At 40.4% G+C, this 21,034-nt stretch overlaps 1 protein-coding gene and 1 pseudogene across 1 annotated transcript; both read left to right on the top strand.

Moving 5' to 3' along the window:
- The first annotated feature begins 527 nt into the window (after positions 1-527).
- On the top strand, positions 528-1,386 carry LOC117713376 (putative vomeronasal receptor-like protein 4; annotated as a pseudogene).
- Positions 1,387-9,587: 8,201 nt separating this feature from the next.
- On the top strand, positions 9,588-10,660 carry LOC117714007 (vomeronasal type-1 receptor 4-like). The gene is given in 2 exon segments (XM_034510586.3): positions 9,588-9,668; positions 9,671-10,660. Coding segments are annotated over 2 exon segments (1,050 nt in total). The 5' UTR covers positions 9,588-9,608.
- Positions 10,661-21,034: the final 10,374 nt, after the last annotated feature.

Here is a 21,034-nt window from a genome sequence, read left to right as displayed (position 1 = left end):
ATTAACTGTCATATCAGATAATTTCTCATAAACATTGTGGCTTCATCTAGGATGTACTTTACAATATTAATAGACATGTTCTCTTTGCATTTGCCAAGCATTATCTTTGAGGAGCTACAATTTTTGCTAGGTCAATACTTTGAAGGATGACTGTGTATAGGATGGCAAAAAAAAAGGTCAGAGAAGGGAGGCATTTAAAGTGATATTCAATATCATGGCTTAGAAATTGACTGCTTCCTTTTGTTTGAATGTTCTCATAAAAGGGAACTTAGAGATGGAGGATATAAAGAACCATCTTCTGTGAAGGCGTCAGCATGGTGTTCATGTCTAAATGTCAACATCATCTCCATGTCAGAGGAGGCAGGGTGGGGTCACAAGAACAAAACAAAGATATTTACAAGCAAATAATTCTGTGCATTTTCATAATATGCTAGGGATATTCCCCCTAAACACAGACACCCCACAGGTATGAACCATATCATGTTTACTTGCTTGTGTTTCTCAAAAAGATTGTACTATTTCTGGGCATGAAGATGATTTAAAGTGACCTCAACCAGAGAATAAATTTTATTTCACTTATTGGACTTAGATATTTTAGGGAATATTATCTTATTGGTGAGATATATGTATTCTTTCATCATGAGTCCTGACAATAATCACATAGATCTTATTGTCATCCACTTGGCTTTTGTAAACACAATCATTACTTATTGTAAAGGGGTCAGAAATATGGCTACAATTTTTCTATTACAGAAATTCCCTAGGTAATGATGGTTGTAAAACTATAGTTTATCTAGAAAGCATTACCTGTGGCCTCTCCATTTGCACCACCTGTTTCCTCAGCTTGGTCCAGGCTGTCACCATCAATTCCAGGACCACCCTTTGGAGAAAGCTCAAACCACATACTCCATGGCAATGTTTTTGCCTTTCTCCTTCTCTTTTGGATCATTAATTCCCCGATAAGCTCCAACTTGCTATACTATATCACAGCAGGCAGTAGCATGAACAGGTCTATAGTTGAGATGTTTACTGGGTATTGCTATATGCTGCCATCCAGGCACACAGTTAAGTGGCTGTTTCTCTCTCTCTCTCTCATGGCTCTTTGTGATGTCATTTTCTAGGTTGATGGGCTGGAGCAATAAATTTATGAATCTCCATCTGTACAAACATCATGTTCATGTTCTCTACCTTCACAGCTCCAGGTCTGCAAACAATTCCAGGGCAGATATTGAAGAGACTCAGAGGGTTCGTGCTCTCATGACCTGTTTCCTTCTCTTTTATTGGGCAGACTTTATTTTCTCCTTATACACAGGTTCCACAGTGACACATGATTCCACAATACTAAATATCAAAGCATTTTTAGTACTTAGTTATGTTTGTCTTTAGTACTTAGTTATGTTTGATCATCAGAGATATCTGTGTTGCTTAGCACCACTGTGTCCCCTGAGAAATAAAAATGTAATGCTATATACACAGAAATGGCATTGTTTTTGTATTCTAATGTATCAGAGCAACAAATTTGTTAAAATGATACACTTAATATTTTTCAGACAGCTGGTAATAGTTGAAGTCAGGCTCTAGGAAGTGGGCAGCGATGTTCACTATCCCACCACCCCACACTTCTTATCATGCATCCTTCATAGCAAAATGCAGGAGGGCAAACAGTCACCCTATATTAAATTTTTTCACATTCTGGAGTTTTACTCTTGTAAGAGCCTCCAATTTTTTCCTGGATTCTTGTTCCTTCTACTGCTTTTCCATCATCACTGACTCCTCTACTTATTTTTTTCAGTGTCTTTTTTTTTTATTAGATATTTTATTTACACTTCAGATGCCATCCCCTTTCCCCATTCCCCCCCCTTAGAAAATCCCTATCCCATGTCCCCTTTTACTTTTTGCATTTATACATTTTTTTTAAAAAAATAATGTTAATCATAAGCGTTATAAGTTTGGAATTGTTCAATCAGAGGTGTAACCCACTGACCAACCTAGATATAACAACTATCTTTGGCTGGTGGAGATACATGAATATCTGCCTCCCTGTCTCCCCCCTCTTTCTCTCTTTCATCACCTAGCTTCTCCTCTCTTTCTTCTTCTCCTCTTCTTACTCCTTTTCTTCCTCTCAGTACTCCTCCTACCTTAGCTCCTCCTACACATCACCCTTCCTGTTAAAATGAAACTTTTCTCTCAAAATACAATTAAAGCATAATTATGCCAATTTGTACCAGTGAGGTACAAGATAGTCCTAATACCCCGTCCATCCTTTTGTTGACTAACCAGCACCTCTGTCATCTATCCTAACTAAAACATTTAGTTCTGAACCTGGCTTTAGGATGAATGTCAGCTGACGACCATCCACTCAAATCTTTTCTCTTATGATAAATAGCTATAAGTTTTCAACCCCGTCAGAAATCCAGAATGACTGAGTTAACTATAATTGTGGGAAGTACAAAGCATAGCTTCTAAAACTTAGCCAATTTATAGAGACCTCTGAACACCTGAAAAGCCCCTATACTACCAAACGTTGGAGCATCAAATCTTCAGCCTTCTGGCCCAGAATCATCTGACAGACCTTGGTGATGCAGGATTATTAAGGACTGATAACTCTGTCTAGGCAGATATAATCAGTCGATTATTCTGCATGTGTGTCCTTTTCTGGACAGTAATTTGTCTATAGATGGAGAGAGGCAATTCTTGCCTAGTGGCTGTTACCACACAACTGGAGTAACTCCAAGGATGCTCAATTTCTTCTTAGAATCCATGACAGGAAGCTGTCAGGAGCAGACAGGTCTCTAATCAATATGAACATTAATATATAAATATTTGTAGCATCAGTTCTATGGACTTCTGATGTTTTGAAAACCAACTATCCATGTAAGGTAACCTGGACTGTTGTCTGTTCACTCCTCTCAGCTATTTCTAAATAAAATATGGAAAACACCCTAACAATAAACTCAAAAATATGAATTTGCTATAGTCCATTAACTCATAAGTTAACCGTCCCAAATCAGTTAAAAAGGTTAAAAAAGGGCTGGGTCTAGGCATTGTATTCCTAAATGTGTTATACAGGCACAATGCCCATGAGAATATCAATATTCATCTCAATAATATCAATAAGAAGCTCATACCAATGGAAACCTTAAATTTGAAATCAAAGTAAATTTTGTACCATTTAAGAAATTATAACTTCATCTTGATAATAATTATACAGATTTCTACCAATAGGTTATGGCTATGCAATAAGTCCTAGCTAATCCCCCCCTGTTCCAACAAAACCACTACTTGTCCCTAGAAAGACAGACCATTATTAACCACATTAGTCCCCAAGCTCAGGGAATAGGGGCGCTGACTCTTCTTTAACTTCTTCAAGCTGATTAAGGGCGTTGAGATTTTAGAAGAGGGGTGGGGGGAAGAGTAAGTTGATAAGCCTCTGATGCTGTGTCTTCACTGAATCCAGATGGAATTCCAGGACATCAGAGGTTTGGGCAGGTCTGCTCAGTATGCTTGATGAGTAGATACACCAAGGCTGTGTATTCTGCAATATACAATTCTCAGAACAAGTTTTAGTATCAAGAAAAAAAAATTTCCCACCCTCAGGGGGCTGACATTTTTTTTTTAAAGATGTTGGTTCTGAAGACTTTTTTTCCCGCTTGTTAAAATTGGTTGTAGTATTTACGTTTCAGATTTTATCCCCTTAGCCTACTTCCTCCCACCACCCAGAAACCTCCTATCCCATCCCCCTCCTCATGCTTCTATGAGGCAGTGACCACACCTACCCCCCTCACTATCCTCTCCCAGCCCTCACATTCCCCCCCCCCCACTGTGTGTTCATTTTTTATTATGGAACCAAGAAACTCCTCTCCCACCTATGTCCGACAAGGCCATCCTCCCCTACATATACCTCTGGAGTCTTGGGTCCCTCCCTATGTGTTCCCAGGCTGGTGGTTTAGACCCTGGGGGGCTCTGGTTGTTTGGTATTGTTGCTTTCCACCTGGGGTCAATAACCTTTTCTGCTCCTTCAGTCCTCTCACTAAGTTCTCCATTGGGAAACCCCTGATCATATCAGTGGTTAACTGTGAGCATTGTCCTCTGAGTGTGTTAGTCTTCAGCAGACCTCTAAGAAGACAGCTATATCATGTTCCTCACATTATGCACTTCCAGCCATCCACAACAGTGTTTAGATTAGGTGGCTGTACATGGGGTGAATACCCAGGTGGAATGGTCTCCTGATGGCCCCTCCTTCAGTTTCTGTTCCATGTTTTGTTTCCCTATTTGCTCCCTTGAGCATTTTTGTTTCTCGTTCTAAGTAGAACTGAGGCATCCCCTCTTGGTCTTCCTTCTTCATGAACTTCATGTAGTCTGTGGGTTGAGTCTTCGCTAATCCAAGCTTTTGGGCTAACATCCGTGGAGATATGTTTGTGTAACCCTCTTCTTTTGGGGTTTTTGGAAGATTACTTTTTTGCTTTTTCTAGGTTGTAGTTTCCCTCCTTGTGTTGGAGTTTTCCACCAGTTATTCTTTGAAGTGCTGGATTTATGTTGCGATACTGTGTAAATTTGGATTTGTCATGTAATATTTTGGTTTCTCCATCAATAATGATTGACAGTTTTGCTGGGTATAGTAGTCTGGGCTGGCATTTGTGTTCTCTTAGGGTCTGTATGATGTCGGTCCAGGATCTTCTGGCTTTTATGGTCTCTGGTGAGAAGTCTGGTGTAATTCTTATAGGTCTGCCGTTATATGTTATTTTGCCTTTTTCCCTTACTGCTTTTAGTATTTTTTCTTTGTTTTGTACATTTGATGTTTTGACTATTATATGGCAGGAAGTATTTCTTTTCTGGTCTAAACTATTTGGAGTTCTGTAGGCTTCTTGTATATTTATGGACATCTCTTTCTTTAGGTTAGGGAAGTTTTGCTCTATAATTTTGTTGAGGATATTTACTGGTCCTTTTAGTTGGGAGTCTTCCCCCTCATCTATACCTATTATCCTTAGGTTTGGCCTTCTCATTGTGTCTTGGATTTCTTGTATATTTGGGGTTAGTAGCTTTTTGTATTTTGCATTTTCTTTGACAGTTGTGTCAATGTTTTCCATGGTATCTTCTGCACATGAGACTCTCTCTTCCATCTCTTGTATTCTGTTGGTGATACTTGTGTCTATGACTCCTGATCTTTTTTTTTAGGTTTTCTATCTCCAGGGTATTGTCCCTTTGTGATTTCTTTATTGTTTCTACTTCCATTTTTAGATCCTGCATGGTTCTGTTTAATTCCTTTTCCCGTTTGGTCGCATTTTCTTGCAATTCCTTAAGGGATTTTTGTGTTTCCTCTTTAAGGGTTTCTATCTGTTCTTTGAGAGTGTTATTTATGTCTTTATTAAAGTCCTCTATCATCATCATGAGAAGTGATTTTAATTCTGAATCCTGCTTTTCTGGTGTGATGGGGTGTTCAGGGCTTGCTCTGATGGGGGAACTGGGTTCTGATGATGTCATGTAACTTTGGTTTCTGTTGCTTCCGTTCCTGCGCTTGCCTTTTGCCATCTGGTTAACTCTAGTGCTGTCTGTACTTGCTGTCTCTGGCTGAAGCCTGCCTTTCCAGTTATCTCGCTTGTGTCTGATCTCCTAGGGGTCCAGATGTCTCTGTGATCTTTTCCAGCTGCACTGATTACAGTGGTACCTCTAGGATGCCTCAGGATATGGTGCCTCCAAGGTAGTAGTCCAGCTAGGTGTCTGCTGTTCTGGGTGCAGTGTCTCCTCTAGAATATCTCAGGATATGTTGTCTGAAGCTCTGAGTTCATTTGTTCTTCTGTGGCTCTGGATTGAGTGGACCTTCCAGTATGTCTCAGGTGGAATCCGGGGTCCACACAACAGCAGACCTGGCAGAGGTCTGATCCAGGCCTCAGATCTGAGAACTAGTTTCTAAGACACTGTCCAAGTTAGAGTGCCTGGGATCCCTGCTTCCTCTGGGTTCTTGGAGGTTGGGGACAGAGCTGCCACCCAAGATCTGCTCAGTGCTCTGGCCCAGACCAGAAGGAACCAGTGTTCTGGGCCGGGAGTGACTTCCTGGGTCCTTTTGGTTCCCAGTTACTCCCTGTTTAGGGCGGGCCCTGCTGTCTGCTTACCTAAGATACTGCCTGAGTTCGAGCGCCTGGGATCCCTGCTTCCTCTTGGTTCTTGGATGTTGGGGGCAGAGCTGCCACCCAAGATCTGCTCAGTGCTCTGGCCCAGACCAGAAGGAGACTCCTCTACTTATTTCAAAGCATTTACTATGTGCAATGATCAAGTGAACTGTAAGGATTTCAGGAAGCATACTTTCCTGAAGGTCACTTACAAAGTGGAGATGAGCAGGAAGAGAAACCAATTCACTACAGCTAGTAAGTGCTTGGCATTGCTGGGTACCAATCACTGAGGAACAGGTAAGAATAAACCCTTCCTTCCCCCTGACACTGTGACAACATGAAACCTAAAGTCTGCAGTACCTGATGGCAGCCAAGAGCCCCACAGATCCAGGCAGTACAAATATCACCTGGCAAGTGTCACCTACCCAGAGCTGCCCCAGAGCCTGACTGCACCACAGAGGTCCAGGTGAGTACATGGAGGTAAGATCTTAGATCCCCTCAGTGGTGCCATGGAGAGATTAAAGCTGAAGTCTCTCTCTGATTAAGACAGGGAGTAGATGAGAAGCCCTGTGAGCCTTAGGTCCTACACGCTCCTTCTGACCCTATCAATCCTGATCCCTGGCTCAAGAAAGATCAAAGGAGGGAAGTTCTAGGGGATATAGAAATGGGACCGATATGCTGGGGCTCTGTTGTCTATCTTCAGGTTGGAATCAGAGGAGAGCTCTGGGTGGGTCTTTACCTCCTTTCCTTTATTAGGTAATCAATAAGACATACAAGATTTTCAGATGTCTCATAAATGTGAGACAGTAATGAAATATCTCAAGAATGTCAGCACTACAGAGGCTGAGGCAAAAATATTTGTTTTTCAATGGTTTATAGTGGTAGATTTTTTTCTTAAAAGAAATAAGATAAAAAATACAAAAATACATTTTTAAGTTTCATGTTTGCCAGCATTGTGACCCCAACAGATTCACTAGTGTTTGTAAAGTTTATACTTTTCACTTCTGATGCACTTCCACTTTTCAAGTGTGGGCCCATGTTTTCTTTTACAATAGCTTTATAATTCCTCATTGAAGGTTCTCCTTCTGGATTCATTTTTATAGTCCCTTGATTCTATCACCTAATATTATAAATACTTATCTCAACTTCAGTCATTTTAGGCCTAGTGTATGTGGAGAACTATAAACCACAAAGTGTAGTAGCTATCAAGACCATCTTAAGAATTCCTTCTATAAAGATCCAGGCTGTAAACTAGTACAACCTGAAACAGCTCATCTTAACTTTGCCCCAGAACTAAGCAGCAAAATGCAATAATCTTTTGTTTTGTTTTGTTTTGTTTTGTTTTCTAATTGTTTGCTGGCTTGCTTTTAGAAAATCAGGATAAATGGATACAGCCTACCTCAGATTTGGGAGGTGGGGGTTAAACCCAGTGTGGGAACATCCATCTATCTAAACACAAGTCCATCCTGTCTTTTAAGTTAATTTCCTTTAGCATTTCCCAAATAATGTGGGAGATGAGTCACCTCTCTATCCTGTGACAGTCAACTTCAGTAGAAATGAATGACGTATCAGAGGCCCAGAGGCTGGTCTGAAGAGTGATTTAAAGTTTGGAAACAGATATAGACAACTTGAAATATAGTATATCCTAGTTATGCTAGTATTAAACAAACAGAAAAAAATGTGTTTTCTATCAGGGCTTGGGGTTATCAATTGCAGCAAATTTTATAGACTCCAATCGTAAAGTGAACAACAGTTAATGTTCATTCTAAAAATCAATAATGAAGGCTGGTTACCTTTTCATTAATGTCTGAAGCATACTTTATTGTATTCAGATATTCAGAATGGTATTGTGATTTCTAAAATTCATTGATATAAGTATGAATTTGTTGGACAGCCAGTTGAAAGGCAATAACTGACATTTCTAGTGTCATGCAGCCACCTGGAACAAATCTGGCAACAAAGCTAGGTTCCTACAGGTCACATATGTGATGAGAAGGACACAGACATTTAAGGCAATCCTGTGAGTTTAGCAAGGAGATCAGGAAACAGAGGTGGTCTAAGTACTCAGAACATGCAAACCCATGTAGCCACTGAAACATCCAGATTCCTCTTACTCTAGAAAGTGTACCCAGAGCTTACCAAAATTCCTGAGAAATGAGAATGGCATTTTAAAACATGAATAATAGCATCCTGAAGAGGCCTAAGTCCTGGAATCAGCATGGATTAATGTAGAACAAAGCAGCCTGCCTGACAAAAAGGTTGGAAAAGAAACAGGAGAAGCAGGCTGTAAAGCAAGCTGACATAACTGCTGTTCACAAGGCTCCACAGAGGCAAACGCCACCATAAACTCTTAGTTGGGTGAGTCCCTGCTCACAACTGTATATTCCAATCTAGTGTATGCTACTGTATACAGACATATTGAGGACCCATAACCCCAAAACTTCACTGATCTCAGAGTAGCACCTAACAACTCAATAATCACCTTCTTCTATCCCCCTCATCAGCAACAGCTGGTACAGGGCTGCTCTATGCTCCATTAGATGTGCTGAGGCTGCCTTGGGGTCACAGATGGTCTGAGACAACCAATGGGAGTCCCCTGCTACCCCACTCTCCCAGGAAGCATTCCAGTGTTGTACAGGGCACTGTCCCTGGCTGCAACCTGTTACTTACATGAAGTTTTCACACAAGAGTGTTTTTCAGGACATCTTTTGGTAATTCAGCTTTAACTGGAGGCTTTATCTGGAAAGGTTACACAATTTAACTTGACACTAAGGACTATCTTTAAAATACCTAATAAACATTCATACAGATTGAAATCACATAATGGTCACTATAAAAACATATTAAGACGTAGAAATTGAATTTATAAAGATGTGCTGTTAAATGCAATTCCAGAAATTGTTGTACTATTCAAGATACAAATAAGAAAAAAGTATCAATCAAAGGAGGAGAGATGTGGAGAGAAAGGAACTAAATGTGAGAGATGCTGCAGGTGCTGACCCACAGAGTTTCCCAGTTCCTATATATGATGTGGGGAAGGCAGACAGGTTCAGGGCAAGCCTCGGGATTTGGGAATTGTCTGGAGGAAATATGAATGAATAGAATGAGAATCAGAGAAAGAATTTTTGGTTAGGGGAATTTGGAATACAATTCAACAATGCTGATTGATAACAAGGACAATGCTGATTACAAGGGTAATGCATGCATGCAGACAGACAGACACATGTGCACACACACACACACACACACACACACACATACACACACACACACACAAGCAAACATGAAAGAGTCAATTATAGTACAAATCTCAAAAACATTCATCTTTAAATTTTTACTTTGGATATCAGTTACCAATATCACCTATCAGATCACACAAAATATCCCAGAAGCCACAGGAGACAAGAGAAATTTCAGGAAGGTAATCTGCAACATTACCTGTGTCTATGGCTGCTTTGTGAACTTCAGAAAATGCTATTGCAAAATGTGCTATTCGGATCTATGTCTAGGATTACTGAGGCTTTCTTCAAAAAATATTTGCATCCTGGATACAAGTTTTTCTACCTAGAAAGGAAGAAATGGTTTTGAAGTATATTAAGGAAATTATTTTCCTCTTTATAACTGTGGCTGGCACTCTGGGGAACATGTGTATTTCTGTGAATTATATGTTCGATTGGTGGGGAGGCCCTGAGAAGAAATTTATACACCTTATTCTCATCCACTTGGCTTTTACAAACATCATAATCCTTCTTACAAAGGGATTACCAAAGGCAATAGCAGCATTTGGTTTGAGAAACTTCCTGGATGACATAGGCTGTAAGATCATTGTTTACCTGGCAAGAGTGGCCCGTGGCCTCTCCATCTGCACCAGCAGTCTCCTCACTGTGGTCCAGGCTATCATCATCAGTCCCAGAGCATCTGGGTGGAGGAGGCTCAGACCAAAGTCTGCATGGCACATCCTTCCATTCTTCTCATTCTTTTGGGTGCTCAATGCTTTGATAAGTGTGAATGTAATCCATTCCATCACAGGAACAGGTCTGAATATATCACATCTTAAAAATAGTGACAACTATTGCTATTTTATGCCAGAAAGTCAGGAAATAAAATGGGTTGTTCTCCCTCTCATGGTCCTGAGAGATGCAGTGTTTCAGGGTGGCATGGGAGGGGCCAGTGGCTACATGGTATTTCTTCTCCACAAGCATCACCAGCATGTCCTCTACCTTCAGAACTCCAAGCTTCTCTACAGAACTCCCCCTGAGCTGAGAGCTGCCCAGAGTGTCCTCCTTCTGATGCTCTGTTTTGCTTTCTTCTACTGGGCAGATTGTGCCTTTTCTCTAATTTTAAGTATCTCTTCAAGGGACAATGCATGGATGGTAAATACTCGAGAATTTCTGACCATTGGTTATGCAACTTTTAGCCCTTTTGTGCTGATTCACAGGGATGGGCTTCTGGTTGAATGTTGGCATGCTCAGTGGGAGAAATTGAGAAAATGTCTCTCATTTATATGTTCAATAAGTGTCAAAGAGCTCTCAGTTCTCCAATATCGTGGGTAAGACAAAATCCTGCAAAACAATTTAAGCATGTGATTATTCTCAGACACTCTTCCTGGATGTTCTCTTAATATCTTTAGATACTGAATCCCAAGCCCAAGTGGACCTGCAAGCTGATTCATAGTTTGGAAATATGAATTAAGGAGGATGGCTCTGAGGAAACTGGAAACTAGTTGAAGAAACTAGTTGGGCTTTTATGTCATTGTGTTTTGCTTGTTTGTATTGTCAGTTCACATCTTTCTTTTGAACAGGTAAACCCTAATGACTGCTAGGATAACTTCTGATTATCACTTCAAATGTGATGATCATGAATTAAACATATTCACCACTATGTTTTGGTTAATGGTAGTTATTGTTCTCATTTATTTATTTATTCACTTTACATCTCAATCACTATCCTCCTTGTGATGCCCTGCTCAAAACACAATACTTCCCCCATCATTCCCTCCCCTTCTCTTATGATAGGGTGGAGCTCTACCCAACCCCCATATACTCCCACTCTGGTACATCAAGTCTCTGCAGAGCTAGGCACATCCTCTTCCACTGAGGCTAGAAAAGGCAGCCCAGTTACAGGAAAGAGATCCACAAACTGGAGACAGATTTAGGAACCCCGGCTCCAGTTGTTGGGGGATCCACATGAAGATTGAGCAGCACATATGCTACATACGTGCGAGAAGCCTAGGTCCAGCCTAGGTCCAGCCTAGGTCCAGCCTAGGTCCAGCCTGCACACACTGTTTTGTTGGTGGTTCAGTCTCTGAGACCCTCCAAGAGTCTAGGTTAGTTGATTCTATTGGTCTTCCTGTGGAGTCTCTGCCCTCTTTGGGTCCCACAATCCCTCCTCCAACTCTTCCTCAGGACTCCCTGAGCTCCATCCACTGTTTGTCTGTGGGTCTGCCTCTGTTTCAGTCAGCTGCTAGGTAACTGTCTGTAAACATAACAGAGTACCATTAATAGTGTCAAGGATTGGTTCTTCCCCATGGGATTGGTCTCAAGTTGGGCCAGTTATTGGTTGGACATCCCCTTCATATCTGCCCTAACCCTGTCCCTGCATTTTTTTAAGCCGGAAAAATTTTGGGTCAAAAGTTTTGTGGGAAGGTTGGTTAGACTACCTCTCTATTGGGGCTCCTGTCTGACTACAGGAAGTATACACTTCAGGTTCCATATCTCCAGTGCTAGGAATCTCAACCAAAGTCACTCTCATAGACTCCTGGGAGCTTCCCTCATCCCAGGTCTCTGACACCTTCCAGAGATACACCCTACCCCCACTCTAGCTTGCTGCCTATTTTTATTCTTTCTCCTGGTAAGCTGGCCCACTCTCCTGTCTCTCCTCATACCTGATCCTGAACATCTCCCATTCCCTTTCCTTTTCAGTTCCCTCTTTCCATATGCCTAATAGGACTATTTTATTCCTCCTTCTAAATGAGATGCAAACATTCTTGCTTGGGCTGTTTTACCAAATCTGCCAATTTTTAGCCATTGCAGTTTCTCCCTAGCATAAACAGAAAAATCAAAACAGATCTTGTAGGGAGTGAGGTTGAACTGCTCTCTGTAGCTGAGCACTGTGCCTGGAGAGGAGCCAAGGTTGCCTGAGCTCCTTCCCTGGTCCAAGAGTTAAACTCTCCAGATGAAAGCAAGAGATAGGCCAGGCTGTGGGTCTCTGAAATATTGCTCTTTTCTAAAATTAACTAGATTTCTAATGTTTTATTAAATAGATTAAAAACCACTATTGTGATTAGTTTGTCTGTCAACTTGTCACAAATTAGAATCACCTGAGCGGGGCACCTCACCTGAAGAATTGTTCTGTCTTTATTTATGTGGGAAGACCCATCTGACTGTGGGTGGCATCTAATGATAACAGCCCAGGTTAAAAGTGTGTGTCAGAAGGAAGACCATTCTGCCTCATGCTTGCTTGCTTTCCCTCCTGACTCTGAGCTGATTTGCTCTCCTGTTGCTGGGGCTGATGCCTTTGCTGAGAGTAGAACCAAAGGCTCTCTAGGAAACTTCCAGGCTTCTGGAGCCACACTGGGACTTCTGAGGCACTGTCTGTGGACTACTAGTTATGGCCCCTAGTGAGACAGCTGTGCTGAGATGACTCTGACTGCTGAGGCTTACAGGCTCAAAGGCCTAGTGAAATACTGGGTTCTCAGATGTTCCATGGTGATTTAGTTGGTTTCACTGTATTAAACCTGGCATCAAAGACACCGATATGGATGTCAGGAAGTGCATGCTGACAGGAGCCTGATGCAGATGCCTCCTCGAAGGTCTGGCAGAGTCTGACATATCCAGAGGTGGATGCTCACAGCTACCCATTGATCTGATCAAGGGTTCCCAATTAAGAAGTTAGAGGACTAAAGGAGCTGAAAGGGTTGGTGGCCCCAAGAGGAGAGCAACAGTGCCACCAACCAAAGCTCCCAAGGGTCTAAACTACCAGCCTGGGAGCACGAAGGGAGGCATCCATGACTTCAGCTGTATACTTAGGGGAGGATGGCCTTGTTGGGCATGGGTGGGAGAGGAGATCCCTGGTCCCATGAAGGCTGAACACAGATCGGGGAGGAATTCGAGGGTGGGGAGGGGGGAGTGGGGGGTAGGTGGGGGCACACCCTTGTGGAGACAGGAGGGAGGATGGGATAGGGGGTTCCTGGGTGGTGAGGGGAATGAGGTGAGGGGATAAAATCTGAAATGTATTTTAAAGAAATAAAAAAAAAAGAAAATAAAAAAAATCTGGCATCAAATATACATATATGTTATATTATGTCATTTATTATATATAAAAATCTTTTCAACCTATGGGTTCTGTTCCTCTAGAGAGCCATGACTACAACAGCCACCTTTTCCAGAGTGTTCTGAGGTAGATGCATAGCTGAAGAGGAAAACTGTCTAACCAAAGACTTTGTGAGTGTTAACAGGATGTATTCAGTTTTTCTTTTGGACAGGGAAATGTGGATAAAAATGAGAGGTCAGTGCTCACCTGACACTAACTAAAGCCATTTAATTTTCTATATTGTCTCATGTATTACTAAAAATAAAAGAGATATGTAATTAACTTTAAAACAGATACATTTTAATACAACTCTGAAATCTCACAGATGGTGTAAATTAACACATACATCTCTTTCACTATCATTTGGTGGGAAAAGTGAAATCCCCTGAAGTCTCAGTGAATTCCTAGTGAACACTACAGTGCACGCCACAGCACCATGTGTGCACTACATCCACAGAATTACTCTACCTAAGGGCAACCTTGCACCTGTGACCAACAGCTCACCTACTCCCCACCTCCCTTTTAAGGGGAACACAATTCTGCTCTCTACCTATGTGTGCTCAGTGGGTCAGAGATGTGACTACAGTTTTTTTTTCTTTCAGAAAATCCTAGGAAATATTTGTGAATCATGGTTTACCTAGAAAATGTGTCTCTGAACCACTCTGTTGACTCTTCCTGTCCCCTCATTTTGGTCCAGGAGGTGAACATCAGTCCCAGGACCTCAGTATGCAGAAAGCTTAAGTCAGGCATGACAAGTTCTTGCCACTTTAATCCTCCTTTAGATCTTTACTTTATGACGAGCTTCAAATCTCTCCATATCACAGCAGTCAACAGCCTGAGTAGATCTGGAATTGGAAGGAACTGTGGGTGTTGCTATGTTATTCAGTACTGTCTGTTAGTCTTGATTGTGTTCAATTTCTATTAACTACTGGCGCACTTTAAGAGGTCAGTCCTGCAAAACCAAAGTTGTCTGATCTCCATGACATAGGATAAAAATAGAATGTCTAAGAGAAGCCTCAATCTTGATAGATAGCAAAATCTAGAGACTTCAAACCAACTCATCCCATTAAAACCCAAATCTAAAATCATGTCAGTAAGATAATCCACCATGATCAAGTAGAGATGGTTCATCATAGGAACCATTTGCAAGTAAAAGTGAAAGGATATATTATGTGATATACTGTGACACACTGAAGCTTCTACAGCAATATGGTTTTATTTATTTACTAATTTTTATATTTTGCTTCTTTTTGGTGGAGGGCATTGTAAGGATGAAGGAATGATATGGAGGGACATCAAGATAAATGGGATTAGGGTATATAATGTGAAATTCACAAAGAATCAATGAAAGGCTGAAAAAACATTCAATAAAATACTTAAACTAAATCTACAAAAAGGATAATCTCCATGAAAGTTGACTTTATCCCAGAGTTGCAAAGATGGTTCAACATAGGAAATATGGTCATTGTTATCCACCATGTAAACAAACTGAAAAACAATTACATGATCATCTCATTAAATGCTAGAAAGCCTTTGAAAAATCCAATACCCATTCATGTTAAAAAGTCTTAGAGATGTCAGGGTTACAATGTGCATTACCTAAACATAATAAAAACTAATATACAGAAAGCCAATGGCCAGCATCAAATTAAACAGAGAGAAACATGAAGCAAATTCCACAAACTAAAGGACAAGAATACCCACTCTCTCCACATCTCTTCAATAAACTACTTGAAGTTCTAGCTAGAGCAATAACTAAACAACTAAAGAAGATCAAGGGCATACAAACTAAAAAGGAAGAAGTCAAAGTAACACTATTCATGGATGATATGATCCTATACATAAGCAACCCAAAAAATTCTACCAGAAAACTCTGATGAACATCTTCATGAAAAGTTTGGCTGGATACAAAATTACCTAGAAAAAATCAATATTCTTCCTTTATAAAAACAGTAAACATGCCAAGAAAGAAATTAGAAAAACAAGATGCTATGTAATAACCACAAACAATACATCTTGGTTTAACTCTAGCCAAGCAAGTGAAAGACTTGTATGAAAAAAGCTTCAAATCTCTGAAGAAAAAAAAAAAAACTGTGGAAGGTATCATAAGTTGGAAAGATCTGCCATGCTCATGGATTGAGAAAAAGTGGAAGTGAAAATGGAAGCCAAAAAAGGTTAAGGTTTGAAAAATAGTCTTCAGATTCCCATCAAAATTCCAATACAATTCTTTACAGACCTTGGAAGAACAATTTTCAAATTCATATGAAAAAAATGAATGAACAAGAAGACCTCAGAATAGCTAAAATAATTCTGAACAATAAAAGAACTTCTGGAGGGATTCCCATCCCTGATTTCAAGCTGTACTACAGAGCAGTAGTAATAAAAACTGCATGATATTGGTATAGGAACAGACAGGTTATTCAATGGAATCAAATCAAAGTCCCTAAAATAAACCCTGACACCTATAGATATCTAATTTTTGGCAAGAAGGGAAAACTATACAATAGGAAAAGAAAACATCTTCAACAAATGGTGATGGTATAAATAGATGTCTGCACAAAGCAGAAGGCAAATAGACCTATATTTTTCAGAAAACTTAAGACCAAGTAGGTAAAAGATCTCAACATAAAACTAGATACACTGAACTAGATAGAAGAGAAATTGAAAAATCGCCTTGAATTCATTGACACAAGAGGCAACAGCCTGAACAAAGCACCAATAGCACAGGCACTAATATAAATAATTAATAAATGAGAACTCATGAAACTGAAAAGTTACTGTGATGCAAAGAACACAGTCAAACAAAGCAGAAGCATACAAAATGGGAAAACATTTTTTACCATCTCCACATCCAATAGAAGACTAATATCCTAAATATATAAAGAACTCAAAAATCTAGATATCATAAAACCTAATAATCCAAATTTAAATGAGGTATCGATTTAAACATAAAAGTCTCAATAGGGGAAAGTCAAAAGGCTGAGGCAAGGTTCGACATGCTTAGCCATCAGGTAAAGGCAAATCAAAACTCCTAGTAAGATAGTCCATCTTACTCCTGTCAGAATAGATCATTGACACAAGTGACAACTCATGCCATGTGGGCAAATATCTCAAGCAAGGGGAACTGTCCTTCATTGATGATCAAAGTGCAAATACAGCCACTATGAAAATCAATATGTCAGTTCATCAGAAATTGTTCCTCAGAATCAATCTACCTCAAGAGCTAGCTATAGGATTCTTATGCATATACTCAAAGGCTGCTCCACCATCCCACAAGGACATTTGCTCAACCATCTTCATTGTGGCTTTATTCATAATAGCTAGAAGCTGGACACAACACAGATGTCCCTCAACAGAAAAATGGGTAAAGAAACTGTGGTATAGCCTTCTGCCCCTGGCCCAGATACCGGTGGCTGGAGCAGTCTCTCAGCCGTTCTGCTCCTCTCTGGAAACTGAGTCCAGAGGCACTCTAAGGAGGTCACGGACTAAAGAGCTGCAGAAGTACCTAAGAGAAGTCAAGGACCACAGAGCTGCAGGCATCCTAGAGAGGACATGGCTTGTTGTGGATAGTCCCAGCCTTTTGTTTTCATGGTATTTCCACTCCTGGGAGGGGCTGCAGAGAAGAAGTGAATCTTGTGAACCCTCTGTCCAATTGAATTTGTAAAATAAAGGCTAGAGCCAGTGATTGGGCAGTAGAAGGGGAGGTGGAGAAAAAGGGGAGGAGTCTGAAGAGGAGGAGGGAAAAGAGGAGTTGCCAGGGGAGAGGCGAGGTAGAACAGAGAGGCAGAAGAGTGAGAGGAGCCATTGAAGCTGTTGGTGGAAGTACAATAAGGAAGAGAAGAACATGGCTTAGAAAACCACAGGTTTTAAGGGATCAAATAGCTGGGGAATAGAGTAGTACAATGGTAAATCTGCCCAATATAAGGCTTGCAGTTTATAATCATAAATATTGAGTTGTGTTTTCCTTGACCGGACGTGTTTGGGTCAGAGATTTACCACAACAATGGCCACAGAGCTGCAGTGCAGGGGACACCATATCCTGAAGCATCATAGAGGAGCAACTACATTCAGAGCAGCAAACATCTAGCTGGACTACTACCGTGGAGACACAATATTCTGAAATATCCTAGAGGAGCCACTGCACCTAGAGCAGCTGAAGCTCAGGATCATAGAGTCATCTGGACCCCTGAGGAGTTCTGACACAACCAAAATAACTGGAAAGGCAGACCCCAGTCAGAACCAGCGAGTGCGAGTAGCACTACAGCTAACCAAATGGAGAAAGGCAAGCATAAGAATGTAAACAACAGAAACCAAAGTTACGTGGCATCACCAGAACCCAGTTCCCCCACCATAGCAAGTCCTGAACACCACATCACACCAGAAAAGCAGGACTCAGAATTAAAATCACTTCTCATGATGATGATGGGGGACTTTAAAAAGGACATAAACAACACTCTCAAAGATTTGAGGAGAATGCAGGTAAACAGGTAGAAGCCCTTAAAGAAATGCAAGAAAACACAACCAAACAGATGAAGGAATTACACAAAACCGTCCAGGATCTAAAAATGGAAGTAGAAACAATAAAGAAATCTCAAAAGGAGACTACCCTGCAGATAGAAAACCTAGGCAAAAGATCAGGAGTCATAGACGCAAGCATCACCAACAGAATACAAGAGACAGAAGAGAGAATTTCATGCTCAGAAGATATGATGGAAAACATAGACACAATGGTCAAAGAAAATGTGAAATGTAAAAAGCTCCTAACACAAAACATCCAGGAAATCTAAGACACAATGAGAAGACCAAACCTAAGGATAATAGGTATAGATGAAGGTGAAGACTCCCAACTTAAAGGGCCAGTAAATATCTTCAAAAAAATTATAGAGGAAAACTTTCCTAACCTAAAGAAAGAGATGTCCTTAAATATACAAGAAGCCTACAGAACTCCAAATAGACTAGACCAAAAAAGAAACACCTCCTGTCACATACTAATCAAAACATCAAATATACAAAACAAAGAGAAGATACTAAAAGCTGTAGGCCACCGACCCGACTCGGCTGGTCAAGATGGCGCTGGCTTCTGGGCTTCTGGTATGATCTACCAGTAAACAAGTGCACTGAGCATGTGATCACCCTTGGGCCAACACAGTTTTGGGACCAACCCCTCCCGAGCGGGATATGTTTATGAAGCACTGCAATTCTGACCAATCATGCACCTCCACACACTTTCCCCCTGATTAGGGCTGAGCATATAAGCAGCCCGCTCTGGGTGCCCGGGGGTTCCCTGCTAAATAATGAAGCGCTTCTACAATAAAGGTTGTTGAGAAGGATCCGGTTGTTCTCGTCTTCCTTGCTGGTGGAGTTGGGCAGGACAAGAAACAGTAAGGAAAAAAGGCAAAGTAACATATAAAGGCAGACCTATAAGAATTACACCAGATTTCTCACCAGAGACTATAAAAGCCAGAAGATCCTGGACTGATATCATACAGACCCTAAGAGATAACAAATGCCAGCCCAGGTTACTATACCCAGTAAAACTCTCAATCAATATTGATGGAAAAAACAAAATATACCATGACAAATCCAAATTTACACAATATCTTACCACAAACCCAGCACTTCAAAGGATAATTGGTGGAAAACTCCAACACAAGGAGGGAAACTACAACCTAGAAAAAGCAAGAAAGTAATCTTCCAACAACCCTAAAAGAAGGTAGCTATACAAACATAACTCCACTGGCAATAACAAAAATAACAGGAAACAACATTCATTTTACTTCATATCTCTTAATATCAATAGACTCAATTCTCCAATAAAAAGATATAGACTATCAGATTGTATACATAAACAGGACCCAACATTTTGCTGCATATAGGAAATGTACCTTTGTGAAAAAGACAGACACTACCTCAGAGTAAAAGGTTGGAAAACAATCTTCCAAGCAAATAGCCCCAAGACACAAGCTGGAGTAGCAATTCTAATATCAAATAAAATCATTTTTCAACCAAAAGTAATCAAAAAAGATAAAGAAGGACACTTCCTATTCATCAAAAGAAAAATGTACCAAGAGGAACTTGCAATTCTGCACATCTATGCTCCAAATGCAAGGGCACACACATACATAAAAGAAACTTTACTAAAGCTTAAAGCATACATTACACCTCACACAATAATAGTGGGAGATTTCAACATCCCACTCTCAGCTATGGACAGATCATGGAAACAGAAACTAAACCGAGACACAATGAAACTAACAGAAGTTATGAACCAATTGGACTTAACTGACATCTATAGAACATTTCATCCTAAAACAAAAGAATATACCTTCTTCTCAGCACCTCATGGTATCTTCTCCAAAATAGACCATATAATTGGTCACAAAACAGGCCTCAACAGATACAAAAAGATTGAAATAATCCCTTGTACCTTATCAGACCACCGTGGACTAAGACTCATCTTTGACATGGACAAAAACAATGGAAAGCCCACAAACACGTGGAAACTGAACAATGCTCTACTCAATGATAACTTGGTCAAGGAAGAAATAAAGAAAGAAATTAAAGACTTTTTAGATTTAAATGAGAATGAGGAAACACCATATCAAAATTTGTGGGACTCCATGAAAGCAGTATTACGAGGAAAAAATCATAGCTCTAAGTGCTCACAAAAGAAAATGGGAAGAGCATACATTAATAACTTGACAGCAAACCTGAAAGCATTAGAACAAAAGAAGCTAATATACCCAAGAGGAGTAGACGGCAGGAAATAATCAAACTCAGGGCTGAAATCAACCAAACTGAAACAAAAAGAACTATACAAAATAACAACAAAACCAGGAGCTGGTTCTTTGAGAAAATCAACAAGACAGACAAACTCTTAGCCAGACTAACCAAAGGGCACAGAGACAGTACTCGAATTAATAAAATCAGAACTGAAAAGGGAGACATAACAACAGAAACTGAAGCAATTAAAAAAATCATCAGATCCTACTACAAAGGCCTATACTCAACAAAATTGGAAAATCTGGATGAAATGGACAATTTTCTAGACAGATAACAGGTTAAATGAGGAGCAGATAAACCATCTAAACAGTCTCATAACCTCTAAAGAAATAGAAGCAGTCATTAAAAATCTCCCCACCAAAAAAAAGTCCAGGGCCAGATGGCTTTAGCCCAGAATTCTATCAGACCTTCCAGGAAGACCTAATACCAATTCTCTTCAAACTATTCCACAGAATAGAAACAGAAGGAACACTACCCAATTCGTTCTATGAAGCTACAATTACGCTCATACCTAAGCCTCACAAAGACCCAACAAAGAAAGACAACTACAGACCAATCTCTCTTATAAATATTGATGCAAAAATCCTCAATAAAATTGATGCTCAACATCCTTAGTCATCAGGGAAATGCAAATCAAAACAACACTGAGATACCACCTCACACCAGTCAGAATGGCTAAGATCAAAAACTCAGGTGATAGTAGATGCTGGCGAGGATGCGGAGAAACAGGAACACTCCTCCATTGTTGGTGGGATTGCAAGCTGGTACAACCACTCTGGAAATCAGTCTGGCGGTTCCTCCAAAAACTAGACATAACATTACCTGAGGATCCA

This window comes from Arvicanthis niloticus, chromosome 8 (genome assembly GCF_011762505.2).
Source record: "Arvicanthis niloticus isolate mArvNil1 chromosome 8, mArvNil1.pat.X, whole genome shotgun sequence".
In the NCBI taxonomy this organism is placed as follows: Eukaryota; Metazoa; Chordata; class Mammalia; order Rodentia; family Muridae; genus Arvicanthis; species Arvicanthis niloticus.
Note: the sequence above shows the minus strand (reverse complement) of the source record. Positions and strands in the feature narration are given on the sequence as shown.